This window comes from Anopheles arabiensis, chromosome 3, assembly GCF_016920715.1.
Source record: "Anopheles arabiensis isolate DONGOLA chromosome 3, AaraD3, whole genome shotgun sequence".
NCBI lineage: Eukaryota > Metazoa > Arthropoda > Insecta > Diptera > Culicidae > Anopheles > Anopheles arabiensis.
Window position 1 is genome coordinate 90,193,528 of NC_053518.1, and position 26,173 is coordinate 90,219,700.

Genomic DNA, 26,173 nt, shown 5'->3' on the forward strand with positions numbered 1-26,173 from the left:
TGTTATAAATTTTTAAATAATCACATTTTACTTTTCTTGTGTAACAATCAGCCTTAGTGGCAATTGCTAACTGATTTATTATTTTATACTTTATGCTTTAAAAACCGCCTCAACCCTATAATACATACTAACTGTCATCATCGGTACAGTCTTTACTAATTTAATTACTAATATTCAGTGCTATCGAAATCCCTACGCGTCTCATAACTTGAGTAGCAAAACAATAGCTTTTGTGTATATTCGTATCGTACCACAAAATCTCGTTGATATACCGCAATAGCGGGTTCTGTGGGTTTCCTTTATTTTGCGTGGTTATTATTAACATTTTAACATTAACAGCCCTTTTATCGAGTATACACTTAATCTACTGATTTTGTTTTACCGCACGACGATTTAGTTTTTTTCACCCGTTTTTGCTTTACCTTGCTGTGCAAGTGTTTGTCAGCGTCTGATAACAATTTTACTGATGGTACATATTTACATCTGATAGGATTTGCGAAGCAAGCGACAACAAACCCGGACAACTTGCTGATACATCTCCAGTCTTCTTCTTCTTCTTCTTTGTCGTTTGATCTAATATAAGCCATATTTACAGGTTATACCATACGACGGCGTTTGTTAGTAAATAGATTCATCTATTCATTCATTTTCTTCTGTAACATCGTACCACTTTTCCAAAAACAGAACTGCTACAACAAGTGTTGTTCAATTGGGAATCCGATAATTGAATAAAAGCCTAAAATTTCAATACCATCATGGAGCAGCCGGAAGATGTAGCGATACACGTGAAGAAAGAAGGTAGCCGAACGGTTATCGAAGTGAAAGGCAAGCACATCGTGCTTAGCGGAGTTAAGCCCCGCATAGAGCAGCTTTTATCTAGCTCCACTGCCCAAGAGGTTCATATTCTTGCCGGCACAAGTCTTAGCATTGATGCGGATCTTTCTCGCGATGTATGGCATGGACTTAACTTGGTTGTTCTAGCAAACGAAATCACAGTGCCCAGCACGATTACCTGGGATGTGTCTGGGAACGATAGCAATCATAACTACGCGGCCAACGCTGGTACTAGTGAGGATGGGCACGGAAAAGATGGGAACGATGGATATCCGGGCGAAAGTGGAGGGAATGTTTTGCTACTGGCGAACGCTATACAAAATCCGGAACAATTAACGATCATTTCAAACGGCGGTAACGGTACTTGCGGTCAGGACGGCGGAGACGGAGAGGATGGAGTCGATGGTAATGGTATTTCCAGGGCAGATTTTGATAGAAATTTCCAACACTGTTTGTTTTGGAAAGATATTGAACGAAGAGCACGTGTACATAAAATTGTAAAAAATATGATTGATTTGGCCCACAGCGTAAAGACACAGTGGGCAAAAGTAACGTATACGTTTGGTAATAGTGATACTTACACAAGCAATGTACTGGAGCTACCAATAAAAACGTTCCATGATTATTTGGACATGTACGTAGAAGTTGTAACGCAAAATGGAAGTGAAATAATATTTTCTTTGTATGAAGCTGTAGGAAAAGCTCACTCATTCTTTGTATACAAAGGATCACCAGGTGTAAAAGGCAAACCGGGCGGAATGCACGGATTAGGAGGTCAGGGAGGTTTTCCCGGAGAGATAATCGTGAAACATTTACACAATGAACGTGCGTTTGAAATTAAAACGTGCAAAAAGGGGGGCAAATATGGCGATAATGGTAAGGGTGGCCTGTGTGGAAAGCACGGCAAGAATGGTTGGGATATGGGCTATTTGGGCTGGTTACTCTCCGAACCAACAATATACGGACGAGATGAAAATAGCAAACTTCAGGTGTCTTATTACAAAGAAGATAATCGAGCATCAAGCCGAATCAAGTGTCCGTATAAGGCAATTCACAGCAGCTACTTGTACGTTGAGATTAACGAATCGAAAATCGATCATCTATCGCAGATTGAATTTAGGGAAAGGAACAACATCCAGGCACGTGTCGAAAGACAACATCATTCGCAAGTGGTAGGAAAGAAATCCATTCTGGAAGTGAAAATTCGTGCTGAATTTGCTGCATACTTGCAATTGATCGCAACACAAAAGCAGCGATTAGCACAACAGCAAATAGAACAAGAGGAATCAGCAAAAGAAACAGAAAGCTCACAACTAGTGAATCTCTCAAAAAGTGAGCAGCAATTGGCGCAAAAGTTAAAAGAAAATGGGGAATACGATGCCCTTCAGCAAACAGTCGAAGGCCAACACACAGATCTTGAACGGGCCACGGATCCATTCATTAAACGCTTCGTCAATTTTACTCAGGACACATCTATCCACAAACAATTTTCTTTTGTTGAGCTTCATACCATGACGAAAGATACGGAACAAAAGAAAATGATTGATATTCTGAGCAATAACTTGAATCTAGACGACTGGCTACAGCTACAGGCCCAAGTTATCAGTGACCAGCATGAGCTGGAGTCCTTAATCAATCTTTTGGTGACTTGTTTTCCTCATTTTAATACGTTGGTGGATGCAAATGACAAAGCAAAGGTACAAATCATTGTGAAAACCTTAAAACTGAAGCATTTATTTGCAGCCTTAAACAAAAAAACACACGATCTGGCGACCTATCAAACAAATGTTACTAATTTCGAATTAACAGCAGAGAGTATAATTAGATATCTGGAAGAAACGGAGGAAAAGAATGATACTTTTCATCATCCCATGCTTGGCAGTTTTAGGAAATACATTTTTGAGAACTCCCTAGCACAGCGAGAAAACATTGCCCAATTTGTAGTAAAACTATCGAATAGTAGCGACGAAGCGATCAAACGTGCTGTTGAAACATTCATCTTGGAAACAGGCAGCACAAAAACAGAAAATGAAGTGGTGAAACAGTTTTACAATGAGTACCATGAATTTCCAAAGAAGCAGCAAAACAATATTGACGCTTTAACTGAATCATTAGCTACAGAACTAAAGAAATCAATGCATCAGGAAGCATTCCGTTTGTGGAATGAAAGCGTTGGTGGCGATACTTTGCCTGCAGATCTAGTAAAGATGATCAGACAAGATGAAAAGTTAAGCTCACTGTACGATAAACTATTACTTGAGAAAAATACTGAATATGACTGGGAAAGATGTAGCTCAGATAAAAAAATACAAGAAATATTCAAGATCAGCATAGAACAGGAAGGAATCACGGGTAAAAGTTACAGAGTACTACTGGCGTATACGTATGATGTGAACATTCGGGTGTATGCTAAAAATGAGGACAATGAAATCGTTCTGATAGAAGATCATAATCCAAAATCCGCAACAGTGATACATATCTTACAAAAAGAAAACGAATTCATTCAACTGAAAGACAATGAAAGTTACCGCCAACTAGAAGAAGAGCGTGTGCACAAAGATAAGATTTATCGGCATATGTTGACGGAGATTGATGCTATGCAGAACATGAAGGATTACTTTTATCAAAAAATATCCTATCTATACGGTAACAGTGATGATAATGCAATCGAGAAATTAGATGAAAATATAGCAATTGAAAAGATTGCAGCATTTTTTTCAGATGAGGAAAAAGACCAAATTGCTCAACGTCTGAATACCATTTCATCTCAGTATACTAACCAGTACAGAGTGTTCGATTACATGTTCCAGCGTTTTTCTGTTGAAGGAAGACATTTGTCATCAAACGAACTGTGTTTCTTAATCGACTCTATACTTGCTCACACTGTTGAAGCAAGGCAAGAAAGGTACACCTTTTCATGGATTGTTGCAGCATACAATCAGTGCAATTGGACAGATGAGCTGGTGTTGCTGCAGCTGGAGAACTGCTACAAGAGACAGCTGCAGGAAAAGCCCAAATGGCGCAAGTACATGTCAAAAATCGAAAATAAGGCAGTTTTGTTAGTGTTTTCTGTTCAGTTTACTCGTAAGCCTTGTCCTCCGCAGTGTGTTGAAGATATCTTGCACTTGCTGAGTAACATTCCAATAGAATCGGTTTGTCTAGATGAACTGGAGCTAACAGAGTGGCCTTATGTGCTTAAGGAGTGCTATTGGACACATAAGTTGAAATCCCTCCTAACATGGGATAATGAGTCAGAAGGATTAATTTCTGCTTCGTTCTTCGTTCTGTCCATAGAGAACACGTATGGAAACAAGTTGATGCAGAATTTATTTGAATCGTTGGTGGAAAAGCGCAGTGAGCTTACGCATTCTATGTTATTAAACGTGCTATCTTGCTTTCATAAACAAAAGTGGAACTTGTGTGTTGATGATCTTAATGTTTTAAAACAGAGTAACTTGTTTGAATGGATTCAACACATGGAAACAAAGTACAAGAAAGATTTAAAAGAACTCAATATTTCTCAGATAGTAACAATCATTAGAGGCAATGATAATACGTCAAGTAATATAGTGAAGCATTTGTCAGAAATTGAACAATCGGTAGCAAATATTCAACACAATAGCAAAACCATTAATGCGAGCTTGATATCTAACTTTTTATCCAATGATGTTGAGAAATGGGCTGAAGAGTTCCAAAGCAGTCAAAATATGCGATGTTTGGAAAAGTACGAGGAAATGCTCGCTGTAATTGATAGGGCAATTGAGCTTAAGAGAGGCTTTCAGTTACGAAACACTCAGCGACTAACGGTGTTGGCATTGCTGACGAACCATAACAGCACTTTGGCCCAAGTATCGACCGGTGAAGGGAAAACGGTTATTGTGGTAGCGATCGCAATTATAAAAGTACTCTTTGGGGAGAAGGTTGACATAATCACCAGCTCGTCGGTACTTGCCAAACGCGATGCAGACGACAATAAGGACATCTACGGATTGTTTGGAATTAGCGTGTCGCATAACTGTAGCGAAAAAATACAAGTACGAAAGGAAGCTTACTCTTCGAATCAGATAGTTTATGGAGATTTGGGTAACTTTCAACGAGACTATCTGTTGGACAGATTCTATGGAAAACGTATATTGGGAGATCGTAGCTTTGAAAATGTGATAGTCGATGAGGTGGACAGCATGTTGCTCGATAAGGGAAACAATATATTATATTTATCGCATGACATTGCTGGTATGGATAAGCTGGAATCGGTATACTTGTATATTTGGCAAATGGTCAATACTCCGACCGATCTTTCGGAAGATGAACTCGTGAAAGAAATCAAACAGTCGTTGTTGAGTGACATGTATACACTCATCCAGAAAGCGGATATCCAGAAGCTTAGCAAAAGTTTGGGAAAATCAAATGTATTGGAGCTATGGGAGAGATTAATCAAGTCTGGAATAATAAATGATTCAGGAAGATTACAGACTCAAGCTATTGATTCCAACAAACTAGAAAAGCTACTTTCCCCAGATTTCACACAATACAAAGATCGTCTAAGCTTCTTCATTTGGTCACGTATAGATCGTGAAACGAATGTTAAGGTACCCAATTTTCTCAAAGAATTTGTGGAGAGACACTTGGACAGTTGGATATCCAGTGCCTTAACAGCGCTGTACATGGTCCCGGGACAGTACTATGTGGTGGACGTCTACAGATCGGGAACAAGTGCCGACCGTATTGCAAATGTAATTATTCTCGACAGGGATACGGGTACTGATCAAGTTAGCTCGCAGTGGGATGAAGCGTTGCACCAATTTTTGCAGCTTAAGCACGGATGTAAGCTGTCAACCCAAAGCCTGAAGGCAGTTTTCATTTCCAACGTTACATATTTGAAGAAATACAAACTGCTGTATGGATTGACAGGCACGTTAGGATCACAAAGAGAAAGACATCTGCTTGAGGAGATACACCAGGTAGACTTTGTCACTGTCCCCACTTTCAAATCGAAACAATTTGAAGAATATGAACCCATCATTTGTTCTGGCAAAGATGACTGGTTAAAACAAATACACCAAGAGGTAAGTAAACTGACCAAGACTGATAAAAGATCGGTCCTGATCATTTGTGAAACAATCCAAGATGTAGAAACATTGCAAAAGAATATAGCTTCTAAGGGGCACACAAAAGTTCGCATTTATGTACGCGATTATGAGAAATTAGATGTTACAAAGGGTAAACTGATACCGGGAGAAGTTATCATTGCCACCAACTTGGCAGGTCGAGGCACAGATATAAAAATATCCGACGCACTTGAAGAGGCCGGAGGATTACACGTGATATTATCATACCTTCCGGCGAACATTCGAATTGAAGAGCAAGGCTTTGGAAGAGCGGCTAGAAAGGGCGAAAGGGGATCGGGACAGTTGATAATAATGGCAGATGGTAGAAAAGCGAATCTTTCTATGATATTTACCCTGAAACAAAAACGTAATGTCGATGAGCTTTTCCGCTTATCAGCTATAAAAGCTTATTACAAAACAACGATTAAAACAGAAGAGAATTGTTTTGAAGCATTCAACGAGCTGTACGAGAAAAAAATGAAACTTTTAGCTAATGCTGAAACGCCAGAGCCGGTGAAGGATATTCTGCTCCAAAGTTGTTTGGACAGATGGTCGTTTTGGTTAGACGAAAACAATGTACAGATAGGAAAAGCATCAGATGAGGCTTCCAAGCGGGAAGTAAAACAGCGACTGAAACACTTTCTATTGCAATTTGATGATCTGAAAGCAACGAGCGCAAACAATTGGGCAGCTTGGGTTGAAGAAAACCCAATGCAAATGATAAAATTGGGAAAATATATTTCTGAACACGAATCAGAGCATCGCGATACAGCATTGCAACTGTTTGGGAAAGTTATCTCGAGTGAGCCGTGTTTTTGCGAAGCCGCCTATTACTATCGTGCATATACACGATCACTTGACAACATGAACATAGGCGACTTCAAAAAGGATTTGCGTTTGGCTGGTAAGCTCTTTGACGATCATATACAGTGCAAAGTTTATGCATTAGGCATCGTAAGTAAACAAAAGGATACCGCTATATTGAAGAATACCACTACAGTAAGGAATACCATGAGTGAGGACTATGAAAAGCAAAATAATAGCCTTATTAATCTATACTCACTGTTCATACGATCAATAGACGATATGTTGGGCCATTCTATAAGTCCCGAATCATTTGTAAATTATGAAATAAAGGAGGATGTGGCTGGAATAATCTTTGAGGATCTTGTACGAATCGGCTTGATAAAAAAGGCTGAAGTAGTCAGTAACGTACCAAATGATCAGATGCACAGAATTCACAACGATTACGGGATTTCTGTAGATCAATTGAATAAGTTCCTAGACCAGCATAAAGGACCTATTGATGAGATAGTATTCCTCAAAGCTATTCGAGAATCATTCTCATTTCCAAGCAGAATCGAATTTTGGAAAGAGCTCATCAATCAAAAGGTGCTACATAGTGTTGAAAGGTATGTTGTAGTAAATGAAGAACGGCTCAAAATAATGGATCCTGCTCTAATGAACGTTCTAAAGAAAAAGATAGACAAAAGAGATCTGTCGAAAGAAGTTGTTAATGTAGGCAAGTGTGAGATATTGTTGATTGCCGAAGCACAGTCACAGTTATACTTTGAAAAAGAGAAATTCATTGATATGATCGGTAGAAAGAAGTATAACTCTCTCCAAGAAAATGGTTTACTGTCATTCAATGAAAGGGCTACCATCGAAAAAGGTAGAATTGATGGCTGTGTGTTCTCTGCATTTGATTCTATAACAGTTCATGATATTACCACCAAGACACGAATTACCACTCGTGAAGCTATGATCATCATAGACGAGCTACTTGCGCAAAATGTTCTAGAAAAGAGAGCCGAGAGTTTTGCTCTAACAGTTAATAATGACGACACCCAGGATGTCTTACTTCCTTCTTTTCCAGTGTATGAGGATGTCGTTAGAAACGTCCTTGCTTCATGTTTTGCTTACAGACTAGCTCTGAGAAACATTGCACGACAGCTAGAAGAGGAGGAGAGTTCTGACATTCGCATTGAATTAAAACTTGATCCTTATCGGATGTTTTTCAACGATCTATTACAGCAACAGATAATCCAACCTCCTATGCTTTCCCACGAGGAGATTGATGGAAGCAAGTTGAAAGAGCTGTACGGTAAATCATTGTCGAAAGGGGCATGGAAAAGCGTACTTTCTAAGGAGATTGGTTTGAGCGTGGAATATACCGAGAGTTTGTTTGGCGTGTTGCTTGAGAAACGATGGATTTTTTCGCTAAAAGATGATAAAACATCAGTTTTATTCTATAAACCATGTTCTAAAAGCAATCGGGCAAGTATTGCTGATCTAAATTCCGGCATTGCTAAAATTCAGGAGGAACATGGCCTCGATGAGTCGTACGACGTTGGTTTCGCAGTTGAAAAATGGTTTAACAATCAATTACTGTTAAGTGAAAGTACAACTGCTGAACATATTGAGAATGTGTTAAGAAAGTCAAAATCCTCCATTTTAGGATTAAATGTTCCGCAAGGCACGCTGAAATCGATCATGGACTTTTATGGTAAAGGAAACTTTGGAAGCATCGATGAGATGCGCATCATTATCAGAAATGGATTAGAGCATCTGTTAGAGCTAGGAGAGAGAAAATGGACCATGGAAATGATACTAAATACCTCACTGGTTTTAGCCATTGGTGTAGCACAGATAGCAATTGGCGCTATAATGGAAGTGTACTCGGTTGGACTTATGACTCACGCAGCTAGTTCATTGATTAGTGAAGGAGTCAACGACATCATGTACGCTGTCGATGCTGCCGTATCTGGTAATTTCAGTTGGCAAGATTACGCAAATTATAAATGGAAAAGTGTAGCCTTTTCGATTTGCACGGCAGGTGTGGGAATGTATGTGTCTAAAGGTGTTAAACTGAGCCGAATAGGATTGAAAATAGTTGGACCAAGTCTCGAGTACGTTGGCAAACGGGTTGCCGGCAAGCAGCTTATCAAAGAAATCGGCAGTCGAACGGTGGTAAAAGAGATCGCCAAACGTGTGGCGTTGAAAACGGCGAAAGGTGTCTCGTTTGCTTTGGCAAATACTGCTAAAGATATGATTGTTGCCGACTATCTGCAAACCAGACTAAACTCTGTAGCATCGGATATTTTGTCAGGAATCCGGAAAGCGGTGGAAAGTCATATAGTTGCTCAAACCTTACAGAAAGCTTATGATCAGTTAGGTGAGAACGACGCTAAAGGCCGGGCTACATTGATCGTACTCGCAAGCGTAATTTTGATTTTCACTAGCGCATCTGGCGGCGACTGGTGGAAGCTAATTTTGGTCATCCAGGGAATGGTCATGCCGGATCTCAAAATTAAGTAGTTTTTCCATCGTTTTCCATTGCAAAAATGGATGCAATGCGTGCAAGACATGTGTATCTACGTTTTACAAAACTTTTCTCCTCCGTTTTTAGTAAAAAACATGGAAAAATAACGTATTTTCTGCAGCGGCTCCAAATTGTTTGGCAAAATGCTTCGGTCAGCCGCCGCCAGATGCGCTAGTGAAAATCGAAATTACGCTTGCGAGTACGATCAATGTAGCCCGGCCTTAAAGCTCTTGTGGACGACTTGACAAATGCATACCTGGTGGAACAGACTATGACTGATACATTTGAGCTCTCCGCTAAGGAAATAGCCAATAGTGTGATAAAAGGAATAAAAAAAGGATTTAAAAAAAAACATACAAATAGCAGCAATTTCATTTCCATGCTAGCTTTAGTACCGGATGTATTTGATAACTCTTTACAAATTGTCGAAATACTTTCCCAAACTAATAAACTGTTGGATTACATTAATGCGGAGATGGTACTGAAGCTCTCAAAAATTGAGCTTAAAACGCCAGCAAAAGAAACACAAGTAAATCTACTAAACGGAAAAGATTTTGAGCGCTTTCAAACGGAAGTGATCGGTCAATGGGAAAATATATTAAATAAGCACGTTGGAAAATTGATCGCACAACATGTTGTGCAGCCAGTGCTTAAATTCGGCGTGCAATTGGCCTTGTCATATGTCGCCGAAGGTTTAATGCATATAAGAGACAGCCCAAACACTACCCTGGACAGACATGTTGACAAACTAAAGAACAAGTATGAGAAGAAAATCACTCGACCTGATATGACGGACGATACGAAGCGTCAGCTTATAGACCAGTATCATGGGCGGTTGCTGAAAATGCTGCACAAAACTCGTAGTCCATCTCTGTTGGGCACTATCATCCGGGAGAACGTTCCAATGGATTTGAAGTGCGTCGGGGCCTGTACTAACATAGTACATAGAATGTTACAGGAACAAAATTCTAATATCACGGGTCTTACCATAACTGTGCGTGGAAAAAAGGGAATAGAGCAATCGTTTACTTCTGGTAAGAATGGTCGCAAAGTATATCTGGAACTGTTAGAAAACCATTTTACTGTATCACAGGTGAAAGGTTCAAACATTGACACGACTGAGAACAATAGTCTGTATGGAGCGCTAACGATTGCTCTCCCGACTTTGCAATCGATAGAGCCAACCGTATTCCGATCTAAGTTAAGCAAATACATTGAAAATAACAAAAGCCTCCATCATCTCATTCAGCAGAGCTTACAACACGCTCCGTTAAAACAAGGGGTGATTGTAAGTGCTAAAATTAAGAAGGTAGACTAAGAACGACCAAGCCACATTACGACGACGTTCTCTTTTGTGAGTAGGCGAACGAGAGAGAGAGATGTAGAGAGAGATACAAAGAGAGAGAAAGAGAGAAAGAGAGAGAGATGGATACTAAGAGCATAAAGCATTTTAACGACAAATCGATCATAAACCAAGTAGAGATCATCATTTTTGTTGTATTAAAAAGGTAAAACAGTTTATTAGTTTTGAAATTAAAATGATGTAAAAAACCATGTACTATTGTTTATCAACTGCTTAGTCTGTTATCATTGTAATGTAGAAAAACGTTCAACACCTAATTCGTTAAACACATAAGTTAAACAAAACTGGTCAACGTTTAGATATCATTACATTTATTCGTTGGATAGCAAAATCTAGAGAATCGAATATCGTTCGGTTTTAATTTTCGCGGAACGTAAGGTCCGCAGCAAAAACTACTGTAGAATGTGTACAAATTGTAATTTATAACGCATTTTGGTCCAGATGATCGTATTGGAAGTCAGTTATCTACAGGTAGGTAAGATTTCACAAACTACAGTTTGTTTCTTTGGAATTTAGTAGTAACACTTGTTTTTACAATAATCATATTTTCTTCAATGCAATATTATGCCCTTGTCTCATCCTTCCACATCAGAACGCAGCTAAGCGCACAAGGATCGAGAGATTATCCATTGACATTGGAACCAGAATCTTGCAGATAATCATAGTTGTTCAGTCAGAACCGTTATTGCACAAATTCTACTTACTTACGTACTGATACATATAGCCTGATATATGATGTCAATCAGCCTTCGTTCTTCCTATATGACACGATGATACGCTTACTGTTCCTGTGTAGTTCCTGTGATTTATAAATTATTATTACGCTGATCATCACTTCTAAAGATAATAACTGGACGATGATTTTGTAAATATTGAGATATAAGAAGCGGATTGATTAGAAATAACTCATGATATTATGTTTTCGTTTCAGTATTTCCGCACCATAACAACAAGAAGTTTCTTTCTACGTCAATAATAACGTTCTGATCAGTTAGCAACGCCTCGTTATCTCACTGTTTTTAGATATTATTATTATTATTATTATTATTATTAAACAGGGACGAAGTAAAATTGTATTTTTGGCATAAAAAAGGTCATAGACTCAGTAAATGTTTAGAATTAAGATTAGTATGGGATTATATAACACCGTTAAAATGTAAACATATGTTGTCATATGAAGTCTCGTCACAAAACTCAAAAAAGTCATTTGCATAAAAATTCAAGATTTTTAACGTATGCGTCATTCGCCAAACATATGAATGGATTATGGTTTTATTTTTAAATAATTTTAAATATCAAGAAACCATCGAGCATGTTAAACGGTGTACCAAACTCAGATAAAATATTTGATCTAAATAAATAATATATAAAGTTTTTTTTTATTTATGAAAAGAGAGGGTTTGCAAAAAACACACTCATACAATAGGACATTTTGAAAAAGTGTAAAAAGTCTAAACATCATATAGGAAATGATTACCTCTGGGTTCTACTTGTATGTAACAAGATTATATTGTATGCTCGTTTTAGTATTTTTGCTGTAAGAAATATGATATTTCACCAGAAAAACCTAAATAATCAGTGAAAATGTTTATGAGTAGATAAAATAATTATGAAGATCTAAGCAAACTTTAGGATTTAAAGAGATGTAATACCATGTAATTTAAAAACTATTCCTTCAAACGCTCAGTGGGTGTTGGATTCGCCTTTTTGCATGGAGACTTCTAAGTGAGTAAGTTACTTTTCGTATTAAAATTTCTCAAAATTTATATAATTTTCTTAAGTTTTATTAATATTATTTTATTATTAGGCCTAATGAAATTGATAAAGTGCCACAAAACTGCCATGTGAATGAATGTTCAATGAATGAATCAGCATATACCATAGCAATGTTTCAATGAAACAGCTAGCACTCTCTCTCTTTCTCTTGTTGGGCTGCTCACGATAGAGCACGACGGTGTGACATGGCCCGGTCCACAACAATTCTCCAGGATGCTCGGTCCATGGCTGCAGCCTCCAATCCATGTAGACACCCGATCTCCGACAGGTCTCGCTAGCAAGATAGCAATTACCACAACTGACTAGAAACATAAAAACTCTGTATGGATAAATGTCTGCCATTCCATCTGCCCTAATATGCATTGAGCTGATTTTGTTAATTGTGATTGTGTTAAATTATGTTAATACATAATGGGATTGGAATCGGTACTATCTATTGGCAACGTGAACGTGAGGTAACATTATTAATTTTTTTTAATGCTGCACCTGGAGGAGGCTTATCTAACGGTTATCAACATATTTGTCTCCTTTCCAGACCTTCGACCGGTTTCGTTCAGCTCTGCATTAGGACAAATTGCCCAGATGGCAAAGAGCCATCTCAACACTAAACTGCAACTATAGTGGGTCTAAGAACATGTTGTAAAATAGCCGTCTCATGGGGCAGCCTGGTCATCTGATAGATAGGGGCACGTTAGAGCTCCACAACGTCAGCTAATGGGAAAGTCTCATCCAGCTCATCCACCACACCGATTATGTTGATAAGGATAAGATAATGCAGACCTTGTGCTGCAATCAAAATTAAAATGCAAAATGCAAAATGCAATTACCTAAATGTGAAAATGTTATAAGTAAGATGATTACTATTCAGTTAGTAGTATAGTAGTTGAATAATAGATCACTAGAAATTAGGACTAGAAGAGCAGAGTTTGTAATGTCGTATTTATAGTTTGATTGCAGTTTATATATTAAATACATCTTCCGGAGTAAGTAGGTTGATTCAATTGATTCAATTTATGTATTAATGTTTGTTTGTTGATTTCATTTTCAAAAAACGCCTCCATATCAGTTTTATAAACGTATTTGTGTACTTGTATAGCGGTCCCGTGGTGCAGTCGTCAGCTCGCACGACTTAACAACATGCCCGTCGTACGTTCAAACTTAGAGGGGGCCGCCCGGCCCCCCGGTAGCAATATCTGGCTATCAAGCTGCATGGTACTAAAGTCTCGAAATCCTGTATAGGGCTGCATGTCCCCATAGGAAGACAGAAGAAGAAGGCCAAATAGAAGAATAAGTACTTGTATCGTAAACGTACGCTATTGCCTTTGTGCACTGTTAATATAAATTCATGCCTGAACAATTTTTTTTTTTTTGCTTATACCACACTTACTTACATATCTGGCGCTACAACCGCTTTGCGGTCTTGACCTCAGGAATGTCGGAAACTGCTCAAGGTTTCGTGCCTCCTCGTCTTTATACTAGCATTTTTATTACAATACATGCTACTAATTGGCAAAAAAGAATTATTACAATTTTTTAACATACATTTGTAGGTGAAATACGGTTTTTGTAATACGTTAAAATATTTATATGGTATCATGTGTTGAAATACAAAAGAATGTTAAACGGTTGCTAGCAATATTTACATGGTAACCAGTAACAAGTAGATGGTTTTTGCTAGTTCATTACCCCTTCGCGAACCCTGCTAGATTGCCCTGTCCATGAGGAAAAAGATGGAAGTTTTTCAAGCAGAAAGCGTATCATCTGAGGGCACCTGAAAGGTATGCATCAACCCCTTTCTTATCTTGGATCGTGCTTTGAACATCGTGCAAAGCAAACGCCGTATCACTTCGTCGCCAGTGCTGTTAGCGGTAACACACGGAGTGAGTTTGTGTGGCGTGTTCCGTATTGTGAATCGAGGCAAGCTTTTATCAGCTATAATTTCTGTTTAAGAATACAATTTATCACAGTTATCGTACCAGTGTTTTGAAAAAAGCAATATCAAACGAGTTAAACAGCTCGCAACAGATGAGTTAATGCCACTACCCTTCTCTAATCGTGTGCGTCGAGCTAAGCGTATCTTGCAAAGGATGCGTCATCACATGTTCGTGTCAATACCGGTAAGCACCGGCCGGCGTCATGAAGTGCGCATGACCGAGTGCATATAAATTGAGAGTGAGAACGTAAAGTGTTTAAATTGGTTCATTAAGAAAGAAAGTAACGTAGCAAAAACGTTAAGTGATTTGTGCGACTTCAAACGAAATGATAAACATGTGGTGATGGGAATTCCCCAATGTAAAGCATTTTGCTTGTGTTTACTTGCCGATTCCGGCAGACGGAGACGGTTTCAGTTATTCTGCAGTTGTGTGAACCAACGTGACCTTGACTGTTTCGGAATTTCTACTCCATAGCAGTACAGTAGTGTGATTGACAATGTTGCAATTAAATTGTGAAATTATACAAATGTGGTTGAATGTAAGTGAAGTCTGATGGTATGTAGCGTCAAACGAAGCAAGACAGTGTAACGTGCTGATGCCCTGCGTGAAGGATTGATTCTTCGAAACGGCTGTAATCTATTAAGCAATTAACGTATAAAACCAACAAGATACGGGATATATGGTCGTCGATAAGGAAAATGTATAAAGTGATAAGCGGTTGTGGCTGGTGCTTACCATTAAAGTGAATCAGTGAATAAAAAACAACGTGCAAATAAGCAATAACATAGTCCAATAACAATAACGAAAGACATCCGATCATGGAATTGCCGGTGACGATACGGGAGAGGAGTGTGGACAGCCGAACGGTGATTGAAGTGAAAGGGAAATATATCGTGCTAAGTGAAATTAAATCACGCATAGAAACCCTCTTGGCCAACTCTACTGTTGAAGAGGTTCGTATCTTTGCTGGCATCATTCTTACCATCGATGTGGATCTTTCTCGCGATGTTTGGCATGGGCGAAATCTGGTGGTTTTGGCGAACGAAATCAAAGTGTGCACTACGGTTCGTTGGAATGTGTCTGGGAAAGATAACGACCATATCTACACGTCGAATGCCGGTACGGATGGGAACGGTGTTGGCAAACAAGGAGCCGATGGATATCCGGGCGAAAGTGGAGGTAACGTTTTATTGCAGGCAAACACAATTCAACACCCCGAACGATTGACGATCATTTCGAACGGTGCAAACGGAAGCAACGGTCAGGATGGTGGCAATGGAAAGGCGGGCGTCGACGGTAAAGGTATCTCTAGGGCAGACTTTGAGGACAAGTTTCCGCCGACTGCCAAGTTTTTGGAGGGGCCTCGTGCTAGCCGCGTAGAAACCACTGTCAAAAACATTAAAAACTTAACTCGAAACATTAAAACACAGTGGTTGGTTACAACAATGCCCTTATTTCCCGTCAATACCACTCACAGAGAAAACGTACTTTATCACACGGATTTTCGTATCGATTACTTTAACAGTCTTTACATCGAGGTGGAAACGCACGATGGCTGCGAGATAACTTTTTCTTTTCAGCAAGGCACAACGTTTTACAACTGCCAATCGTTTCTGATGTACAAGGGAACATCTGGCCAGCGTGGACAGGCTGGCGGAGGATATGGGCTGGGAGGTCAAGGTGGATTTGCTGGCGAAGTGACAATTAAACGTTTATACGACGGTCGTACGTTTGACATTAAGACATACTGCAACCGGGGCAATGATGGAGATAACGGAAATGGTGGATTGTATGGTGCGCACGGTAAAAATGGTTGGGACATGGGTTATGTGGATTACATAACGCACGAACCAAAATTGTATGGACAGGATGAAAAGAGCAAACTTCAGCTGTCGTTCTATGAAGAAAATTCATCCAGCAGAATGTATTGTCCATATAAGGCTTACATCGACAGCAGCTACAAATATGCTGGATTCCAGGTATCAAGAATTGACCATCAATCTAGTAACGAATTCAGGGAAAGGAACAACACCCAGTCACGTACCGACAGACAGCATCATGCGAAAGCAATAGGGAAGAAATCCATTCCTGGGCTGCGCATTGCTGCTGCATTTTCCGAATACTTGCAAGAAATTGAACAAGAAAGGCAGCAATTGGAAAAACAAAGAATCGAGAGAGAAAAGCAAGAATTAGAACGGCTGCGAATCGAGAAAGAAAAACAGGAATTAAAGAAACAACGGGAAGAACTTGAAAAACAAAATTTGGAAAAACAACGGATCGAGAGAGAAAGGAAGCAGGAATTGGAGAGACAACGGATTGAAAAAGAAAAGGCACGATTGGAAAAACAACGGATTGAGCAAGAAAAGCAGGAATTGGAGAGGCAACGAATCGAAAAAGAGAAGCAAGAGCTGGAAAAACAGCGGATCGCACAAGAAAGGAAAAACATTTTACAACAACAAATCGAACAAGAAAAGCAACGTTTAGCACGACAGCAGATTGAAAAAGAAAGGCAACAAGAAATGGCTGAACAGGTGAAAGAATATTTGAATTGTGATGCATTGCAGCAAGTTGTTGAAAGCCAATACGCAGATCTTGATCGAGTCACGGATCTGGACATAAAACGGTTTGTTAATTTTACACAAGATACTTCTGATCAGGATCGAAACGAGTTTGTTAAACTTGGTGAAATGTATAAAGATCCTGGTCGAGAGGAAATATTCAGCAAATTGTACAATAACTTGAATCTAGACGATTGGCTACAGCTTCGAACACGTCCTGCTGATCGCCCTGAGCTGGTGTCTTTGGTGGAACATTTTAAATCATTAAAATCACAGTTCGAACGTTTGCTTGGAAGGGATTGCAGTGCTAAGATAACGAATGTTACAGAAACGTTGAAAATCAAGTATAAAATAGCAATTCTGAAAGAAATTACACAGGAACTGCCGACCTGTTTCACAACAGTGAATCGTTTCGTATTGACAGCAAAGACTGTAGGGAGATATCTGGAAGAAACGGATGAAAAGAATGACACATTTTATCATCCCGATCTTGGCACTTTGAAGCAATACATTTTTGAAAACAATCCAGCACAACGAGATAACATTAACAAATTCATGGCAAAAGCATCAGAAAGTAACGACAATGCGATCAAACGTGCCGTAGAAACATTCATTATGGAAACAGATAGCTCAAAAGATGAAAATAAACGTGTGAAACTGTTTTATGATGAGTATCAGAATTATTTGGAGAAACAGCAAAGAAATATTGATGCTATAACGCAATCATTAGCAGCAGAACTAAAGAAATCTAAACATCAAGAAGCATTCCGTCTGTGGAATGAAAGCATTGATGACGATGGTTTGCTGGAGGATTTTGAAGAATTGATTAGAAAAGATAAGGTGTTGAGCTCACTGTATGATGAACTGAAGCGTGCGGAAAATGCTGAATATGACTGGGAAAGGTGTTGTACCGATGAAAAAATACAAGAAATACTCCAGATCAACTTAAAGCAGGAAGGAATCATGTGCAAAAGTTACAGAGTACTGCTGGCGTATACGTATGATGTGAACATTCGGGTGTATGCCAAGAATGAAGACAATGAAATCGTTCTGATAGAAGATCATAATCCAAAATCCATTAAAATTACACACATTTTACACAAATCGAACGAATTCATTCAACTGAAAATCAATGAAAGCTTCCGCCAGTTAGAAGAAGAGCGTCTGCACAAGGATCGAATTTTCAGACGAATTCTGACGGAGATAAACGGAATGCAGGACATACAGACCATCGAGAATTACTTCGAACGAGAAGTATTCTATCGAAACAGTTCTAATTTCGCTAAAATGTTTGAAGATTTAGAAGACGAGATAACAGTTGAAAAGATTGCAGCATTTTTTTCAGCCGATGAGAAGGACCAAATTGCTCATCGTCTGAAGAACATTTCTCCCAAATACACCGGCCAACATGGAGTGTTCGAAAGCATCTTACTGCGTTTTTCTTTCGAAGGCAGCCATGTGTCATCAAACGAACTGTGTTTCTTAATCAACTCTATACTTGCTCACACTGTTGAAGCAAGGCAAGAAAGGTACACCTTTTCATGGATTGTTGCAGCATACAATCAGTGCAGTTGGACAGATGAGCTGGTGTTGCTGCAGCTGGAGAACTGCTACAAGAGACAGCTGCAGGAAAAACCCAAATGGCGCAAGTACATGTCAAAAATCGAAAATAAGGCAGTTTTGTTAGTATTTTCTGTTCAGTTTACTCGTAAGCCTTGTCCTGCGCAGTGTGTTGAAGATATCTTGCACTTGCTGAGTAACATTCCAATAGAATCGATTTGTCTAGATGAACTGGAGCTAACAGAGTGGCCTTATGTGCTTAAGGAATGCTATTGGACACATAAGTTGAAAGCTCTTATAACGTGGGGAAATGACTCGGAAGCCTTAACTTCTGCTTCGTTCTTCGTTCTGTCCATAGAGAACACGTATGGAAACAAGTTGGTGGAGAATTTATTTGAATCGTTGGTGGAAAAGCGCAGTGAGCTTACGCATTCTATGTTATTAAACGTGCTATCTTGCTTTCATAAACAAAAGTGGAATTTATGTGTTGATGATATTAACCTTTTAAGTCGATGTAGTATCAAGAAATGGATTAAACATATGGAAGAAAAGTTCAAGATAAACTTAAAGGAATTAAATATTTCACAGATAGCAACTATCATTAGAGGCAATGCTAACACATCAAATAATATAGTGAAACATTTACCTCAAATTGAAAATTCAGTAACAAGCATTTATAATAACAAGAGAACGATACACACGAGTTTGATATCCTCTTTTTTGCTCAACGACGTAGAAAAATGGGTTCAAGAGTTCCATGTTAAGAACCAGAAAACGAATACAAACATGTACGAAGAAATGCTTGCTGTAATAGGTAGGGCAATTGAGCTTAAGAGAGGGTTTAAGTTACGAGACACCCAGCTATTGACAATTTTGGCCTTACTAGTCAACGATAACAGCACTTTGGCACAAGTATCTACAGGCGAAGGTAAATCATTGATCGTAGTAGCGACCGCGATCATTAAAGCGCTCCTAGGGGAGAAGGTAGATATTATCACCAGCTCCTCAGTACTGGCTCAACGAGATGCTGTCACCAACAATGATATCTACGAATTGTTTGGTCTTAGTGCCTCCCACAACTGTAGCGAACAGATAGAGGAGCGAAAGGAAGCTTACTCATGTAATCAAATAATTTACGGAGATTTGGCAAACTTTCAACGTGACTATTTATTAGACAGATTTTATGGAAAGCATGTATTGGGTGATCGTAGCTTTGAAAATGTGATCGTCGATGAGGTGGACAGCATGTTGCTCGATAAGGGAAACAATATGATATACCTGTCGCATGACATTGCTGGTATGGATAAGCTGGAATCGGTATACTTGTTCATTTGGCAAATGGTCAACAGTCCAACCGATCTTCCGGAAGATGTACATATGGAAGCGGTTAAAAGATCAGTTTTAAGTGACATGTATGCAATCATCCAGAAAGAGGATATCCAAAGTTTGGACAATGCTTTGGGAAAATCGAATGTATTGGTGCTATGGGAGAGATTAGTTAAGTCTGGAATAATAAATGACGCAGGAAGATTACAAACGAAAGCTATTGATTCCAACAAATTAGAAAAAGTACTTAGACCAGATTTCACACAATACAAAGATCGTCTAAGCTTCTTACTTACGTCTTGTGTCGAACGCGAAACGTGCATCAAAATACCAAATTATCTAAAAGCATTCGTGGAGAGACACTTGGACAGTTGGATTTCAAGCGCCATAACAGCACTGTACATGGTCCCGGGACAGTACTACGTGGTGGATGTCGACAGATCTGGAACAAGTGCCGACCTTAATGCGAATGTAATTATTCTCGACAGGGATACGGGTACTGATCAGGTGAGCTCACAGTGGGATGAGGCGTTGCACCAATTTTTGCAGCTTAAGCACGGTTGTAAGCTGTCAACCCAAAGCCTGAAAGCAGTTTTCATTTCCAACGTTACATATTTGAAAATGTATGAACTGCTTTATGGTTTAACAGGAACGTTAGGATCACAGAGAGAAAGACATCTGCTTGAGGAGATACATCGGGTTGACTTTGTTACTGTTCCTACCGCCAAGTCGAAGCAGTTTGAAGAGTATGAACCTATCATTTGTTCGAGCAGTGAGGATTGGAAAAAACAAATAGGACAAGAGGTGAATAAACTAACAAAAATTGATAAAAGATCGGTCCTGATCATTTGTGAGACGATCAGGGATGTCGAATCATTCCAGATGGTGTTTGATTCTGAGGAGCACTCAAACGTTCACACTTATGTACGTGATTATGAAACGTTTACTGTTGCGGAAGGGGACAGAAAGTTGGAACCGGGACACGTTATCATTGCTACCAATTTGGCAGGTCGTGGCACAGATATAAAAATATCCGACGACCTTCGGAAGGCCGGAGGGTTACACGTGATACTAACATACCTTCCGGCGAACATTCGAATTGAAGAGCAAGCATTCGGAAGAGCAGCTAGAAGCGGAGATAAGGGATCGGGTCGGATGATAATAATGATAACCGATGGAAAAATGCACAATCGTTCTATGATATTTACCCTCAAGCAAAAACGCAATGTCGATGAGCTTTTCCGCATATCTGCTATAAAAACTTATTACGAAACCACTATTAAAACAGAAGAGAGTTGTTTTGAAGCATTCAACGAGTTGTATGAGAAAAAAATGAAACTTTTAGCTAATGCGAAAGAGCCAGTGAAGGATATTCTGCTCCAATGTTGTTTGGACAGATGGTCGTTTTGGTTAGACGAAAACAATGTACAGATAGGAAAAGCATCAGATGAGGCTTCCAAGCGGGAAGTAAAACAACTGTTGGAGCACTTTCTATCACAATTTGATGATCTGAAAGCAACGAGCGCAAACTATTGGCCAGCTTGGGTTGAAGAAAACCCAATGCAAATGATCAAATTGGGAAAATATATTTCACAACACGATTCGAAGCATCGCGATACAGCAATGCAACTGTTTGGGAAAGTTATCTCGAATGAACCGTGGTTTTGCGAAGCCGCTTATTACTATCGTGCATACACACGATCGCTTGACAACATGAACGTTGGCGACTTCAAAAAGGATTTGCGTATGGCAGAAAAACTCTTAAACGATCATATAAAATATGCAATGCATGCATCAGGTATGGTGTGTAAGCTAAAGAATAACACACCACCGATCGAGGGCTATGAAGAGCAAAAGAAGTGTCTCATTAATCTATACTCATTGTTCATTCAATCCATAGACGACATGTTGGGTCATGCTGTAAGTCCTGAATCGTTTGTTAATTATGAAATAAAGGAGGATGTTGCTGGAATAATCTTTGACGATCTTGTACGAATCGGCATGATAAAGAAGGCTCAAGTAATCGATAACATACCTAATGATCAGATTCAGAGACTTCACGTCGAGTACGGGATACCTGTAGATCAGTTGAAGAAGTTCTTAGCTCAACATAGGGGCCCTATCGATGACAAAGAATTCCTTAAAGCTATTCGAGAATCATTTTCATTTCCAAGCAGAAGCGAATTTTGGGAAACACTTATTAACCAAAAGGCTCTGCTCAGTGTTGAAAGGTATGTTGCGATCAATGAAGAACGGCTCAAAATAATGAATCCTGCTCTAATGAACGTTCTGAAGGAAAAGGTAGACAAAGGACAGCTGGTGAAAGCAGTTGTTAAGCTAGATAAGCACCAGATCTTGTTGATCCACGAACAACAGTCACAGTTTTACTATGAGAAAGAGAAGCTCATTGATATGATCGGTAGAACGAAGTATACCTCTCTTGAAGAAAATGGTCTACTATCATGCAACGAAAAGGCAACCATAGACCCAAGTAGAATTACTGGTTGTGTGTTCTCTGCCTTTGATTCTATAACAGTTCAGGATATTACAAACAAGACAAGAATTACAACGAGTGAAGCGAAAAATATCATCGCAGAACTACTTAAGCGTAATGTTCTACAAAAAAGGGGTGAAACGTTTGTCCTACCAATGAACTATGACGATAGCCAGGATGTCTTGCTTCCCACCTATCCAGTGTATGAGAGTGTCGTTAGAAACGTCCTTGCTTCATGTTTTGCCTACAGATTAGCTCTGAGAAACATTGCACGACAACTAGAAGAGGAGAACTGTTCTGACATTCGTATAGAATTGAAGCCCAATCCCCATCAAATGTTTTTTACCGACTTACTGGAGCATAAGATAATACTCCCTCCTATGGCCACGCATGAGATCGATGAAAGTAAAATCAAGGCAATGTATAAAACATCATGGTCGAAAGGGGCATGGATAAGCATACTTTCTAAGGATATTGGTTTGTCTCAAGAATACACCAAGCTCCTGGTGGATGTGCTGCTTAAAAACCGTTTTATTGTTCCAAACCCCTTAATGGAATTGTTGTTATTTTCTCCTTCAAATAACATGTCTGAAGAAATAAAGAATGCATTGACAAGCTACAGGTTCAATTCGAAAGATGACCGAACTAGCGTAGCCTATTTAAAATCATGCATTGCATCAATCAATCAAAAGCATGGACTTCTTGAATCCTGCGACGTTGGAGTTGCGATTGAAAAGTGGTTTAACAATCAATTGCTGTTAATTGAAAACGGAACTGCTAAACATATTGAGAATGTCTTAAGTAAGTCGAAATCGTCTCTAGCAGCATTAAATGTTCCGCATGGCGCGCTGAAATCGATCATGGACTTTTATGGTAAAGGAAACTTTGGAAGCATCGATGAGATGCGGATCTTCATCACAAATGGATTAGAGCATCTGTTAGAGCTAGGAGAGAGAAAATGGACCATGGAAATGATATTGAAAACCTCACTGGTGTTAGCGTTTGGTGTAGCACAGATAACAATTGGCGCTATAATGGAGGTGTATTCGGGTGGAATGATGACTCACGTTGCCGGAGCTCTCATGGGCGAAGGTGTCAGCGACATCATGTTTGCTGTGGGTTCTTTTAAGTCAGGTCACTTCAGCTGGAAAGATTACGGAAAGCATAAGTTACAAAGTCTGCTTTTTACGATCGGTACGGCCGGTGTGGGAATGTATCTCTCCCAGGGCGCCAAGATGTCTCGCATAGGTTATAAAGTTGCTGGACCAAGTCTCGAGTACGGTGGCAAACGGGTTGCCGAATCATCCGGAAAGCAGTTAATCAAAGCAGTTGGTGGACGGACGGTCGTTAAGGAGATAGCGAAGTGTGTGGCGCTCAAAACAGCAGAAAGTGTCGCATTTGCTGTGGCAAATACGGCCGTGGATACGGTTGTTGAAAATCATCTGCAATCCATGTTGAACTCCTTAGCATCGGATATTTTATCTGGAGTTAAGGGTGAAGTAGCAAATCATAAGGTTGCTCACAATTTGCAGAAAGCGTACGATCGTTTAGGTGAAAATGATGCTAGAGCCCTCGTGAACGACTTGACAAATGCATGCATGTTGGAACAGAACACGACACAAACCTTCCTTCCACTCACCAAGCAAATCAGCCAAAGCGTGATGCAAGGAATCGGGAAGGCAAATAAAAAAACAGGTACCACAAACAGTGCCATGGTGCTCATCAACCAAATCAGTCGAGTAATGGATTGTGTGGATCGTGTTGCACAAGTCTATAAAATGCGCAACGCAACACACCAATTGCTTGATAGTATTAACATCGAAATGGAGCGGAAACTCGCAAACATTGAGCAGAACTCAGCTCCATCGAAAGAAACCCCGGCAAATGGCAAAGATTTTGAGCGCTTTCAAAGGGAAGTGGTTGAGCAATGGGAAACGACGTTAAGTAAGCACGTTGGGCAACTGATCGCACAACATGTTGTGCTGCCAGTGCTGAAAATGGGCGTAAATAGTGTCCTTTTACATGTAGGTACAGCATTGAAGGACATTAGACGCAGCATGGTAGAGTCGGAATTGAGCAGAGATGTTCATCGGCTGAAGGACGAACACGAACAGAAGATGAATAAGCTCGATATGACAGCAGAAACAAAGCGTCAACTGACAGAGGAATATCATGGTCAATTGCTGAAGATTATGCACAAGACTCGTAGTCCGTCTCTGTTTGCCACCATCATCCGGGAAAACGTTCCAATGGATTTGACTTGTGTCGGGGCCTGTACTCCAATGATACATAAAATGCTACAGGCACAACATGGTGCGTTATCGGGGCTCACAATCACTGTCCACGGGGAAAAGGGTATAAAACAATCGTTCAGTTCTGGAACGGGTGGTCCCGAGATTCACCTAGATCTGAAGGGCAATCATTTCACTTTCGGAGCTGGAGAGTCAACTGTTGCCACGACAGGTAATAATTGTCTGTACGGAGCACTAGCCACAGCTATACCGGATCTGCAAGCTGTAGGAGAGGATTCGTTCAGGTCCATGTTGTGTGATTCCATCCAGCATGATGACAGCATGCACCATCACATTCGACAGGGTTGGCATCGTGTGCCGTTAAAGCATGGTGCGGTTGGCGGAGCCCGCAAGTCCCCTGCCAACACGACCAATATAGAAGATGGTACATTTAAAACACCGACGGTGATCCTGTCGAATGATAGACCAAAAGGAAAGCCTAAAGCACGTTGCTTAAGCAAAACGCCGTACGTAGATGATGAATCATCCACAACCAATGAGCTGCAAGGCGAATCAAGTCAACCCGTCACGAACGATTCCAGAACTCCCGAGTATCATCTGGATTCGCGTGTAGCTCACCATACGGGTCGATTTGCAGGGGAGTTGAAAAAAATCGCTGAAATAACGAACATTCCTGTGGATGAACTGATCAAAGCGGGGCGCAGTATGTTCAAGGCGAGCAGAAACTGCTCTGGACAGGATCAGCAGCAGGCGCATGTGGTGCGGGTTTCCATCCTGGTGGAAAGGCTAAAAACCGACTTTCCAGATTTATACCAAAGGCTCACACGCCACGCCGGTCACACACAGCTAGTTGATAAGTTTGTGAACGTGTTTCATAAAATAGGTGGAGATATCGATAGGAATCAGGCCGACTGGATACTTGATCTTGCAACTGTAGATTTCACGACAGGATTAAACGATCATTCGAGAGAAGTGTTTGAGAAATATAAGAGCTCTGTTTTGAGAGTGTTTGATAACAACATCAACTCAAACAAGTACAGTAAAGAGCAGGTGTTGGTTATAAAAAATGCAAGAAAAATAATGAACAACACAAACATCCAGGTGTTGTTTGAACGTGCACAGAAAGGATATGATTTTAAATACGAATACAAACCTTCGGGGCGCGGTGTGGGAAGACCCAAAATTTATAGAACAGAAAACGAGGAATAGGTTTATTGGCTCCTTAATTTTCGACATACTTTGAGGGCAATGAGGAATAGTCATTAAGTTTCAGAAGAGATGTAATGGTTTGTATGATATCGAAACGAGTTGTATCCATCTTTTAAACGTACTATATTGAGTTACTTATGCGCTATGATTGTAATATCATTGTTTTAGGATCAAACTGTTTAAAAAAAGGCTTAAATTGTCACTAGTATCATATTGCTTTCCAACGACAAAATTTAGGCTTATGTATGTTCTGCACTGTGTAGGATTTTATTCTTTGTTAAGGACGCGTCAGGGAGAGAGATAGCTACAATTAATCTATAGCTTGTACCTTGAAACACTCAAATGATTATTATTCAACATTCTTCATTTGATAAGGGATTCCTCAACACGTAAGTTTTTGTCATATTATCCTTAAGTTGTTGATTTATTAATTCATA

The 26,173-nt window shown here is 39.7% G+C and overlaps 1 protein-coding gene across 4 annotated transcripts in view; it reads left to right on the forward strand.

The window, feature by feature from the left end:
• The window catches only part of LOC120900012, a 27,014-nt gene continuing 841 nt past the window's right edge, over positions 1 to 26,173 (forward strand). Inside the window, exons 1-6 of one of the 4 annotated variants that reach the window (XM_040306482.1) lie at positions 1 to 9,135; positions 9,492 to 11,098; positions 11,220 to 11,492; positions 11,559 to 12,356; positions 12,435 to 12,858; positions 12,939 to 13,413. In XM_040306482.1, coding sequence (XP_040162416.1) covers positions 756 to 9,135; positions 9,492 to 10,582 — 9,471 coding nt within the window. In that variant the 5' untranslated portion in view covers positions 1 to 755 and the 3' untranslated portion in view covers positions 10,583 to 11,098; positions 11,220 to 11,492; positions 11,559 to 12,356; positions 12,435 to 12,858; positions 12,939 to 13,413. Of the gene's footprint in view, positions 9,136 to 9,491; positions 11,103 to 11,219; positions 11,493 to 11,558; positions 12,357 to 12,434; positions 12,859 to 12,938; positions 26,126 to 26,173 lie in introns of those variants that run through there. The other 3 variants (XM_040306480.1, XM_040306479.1, XM_040306481.1) reach the window with 3 other exon arrangements.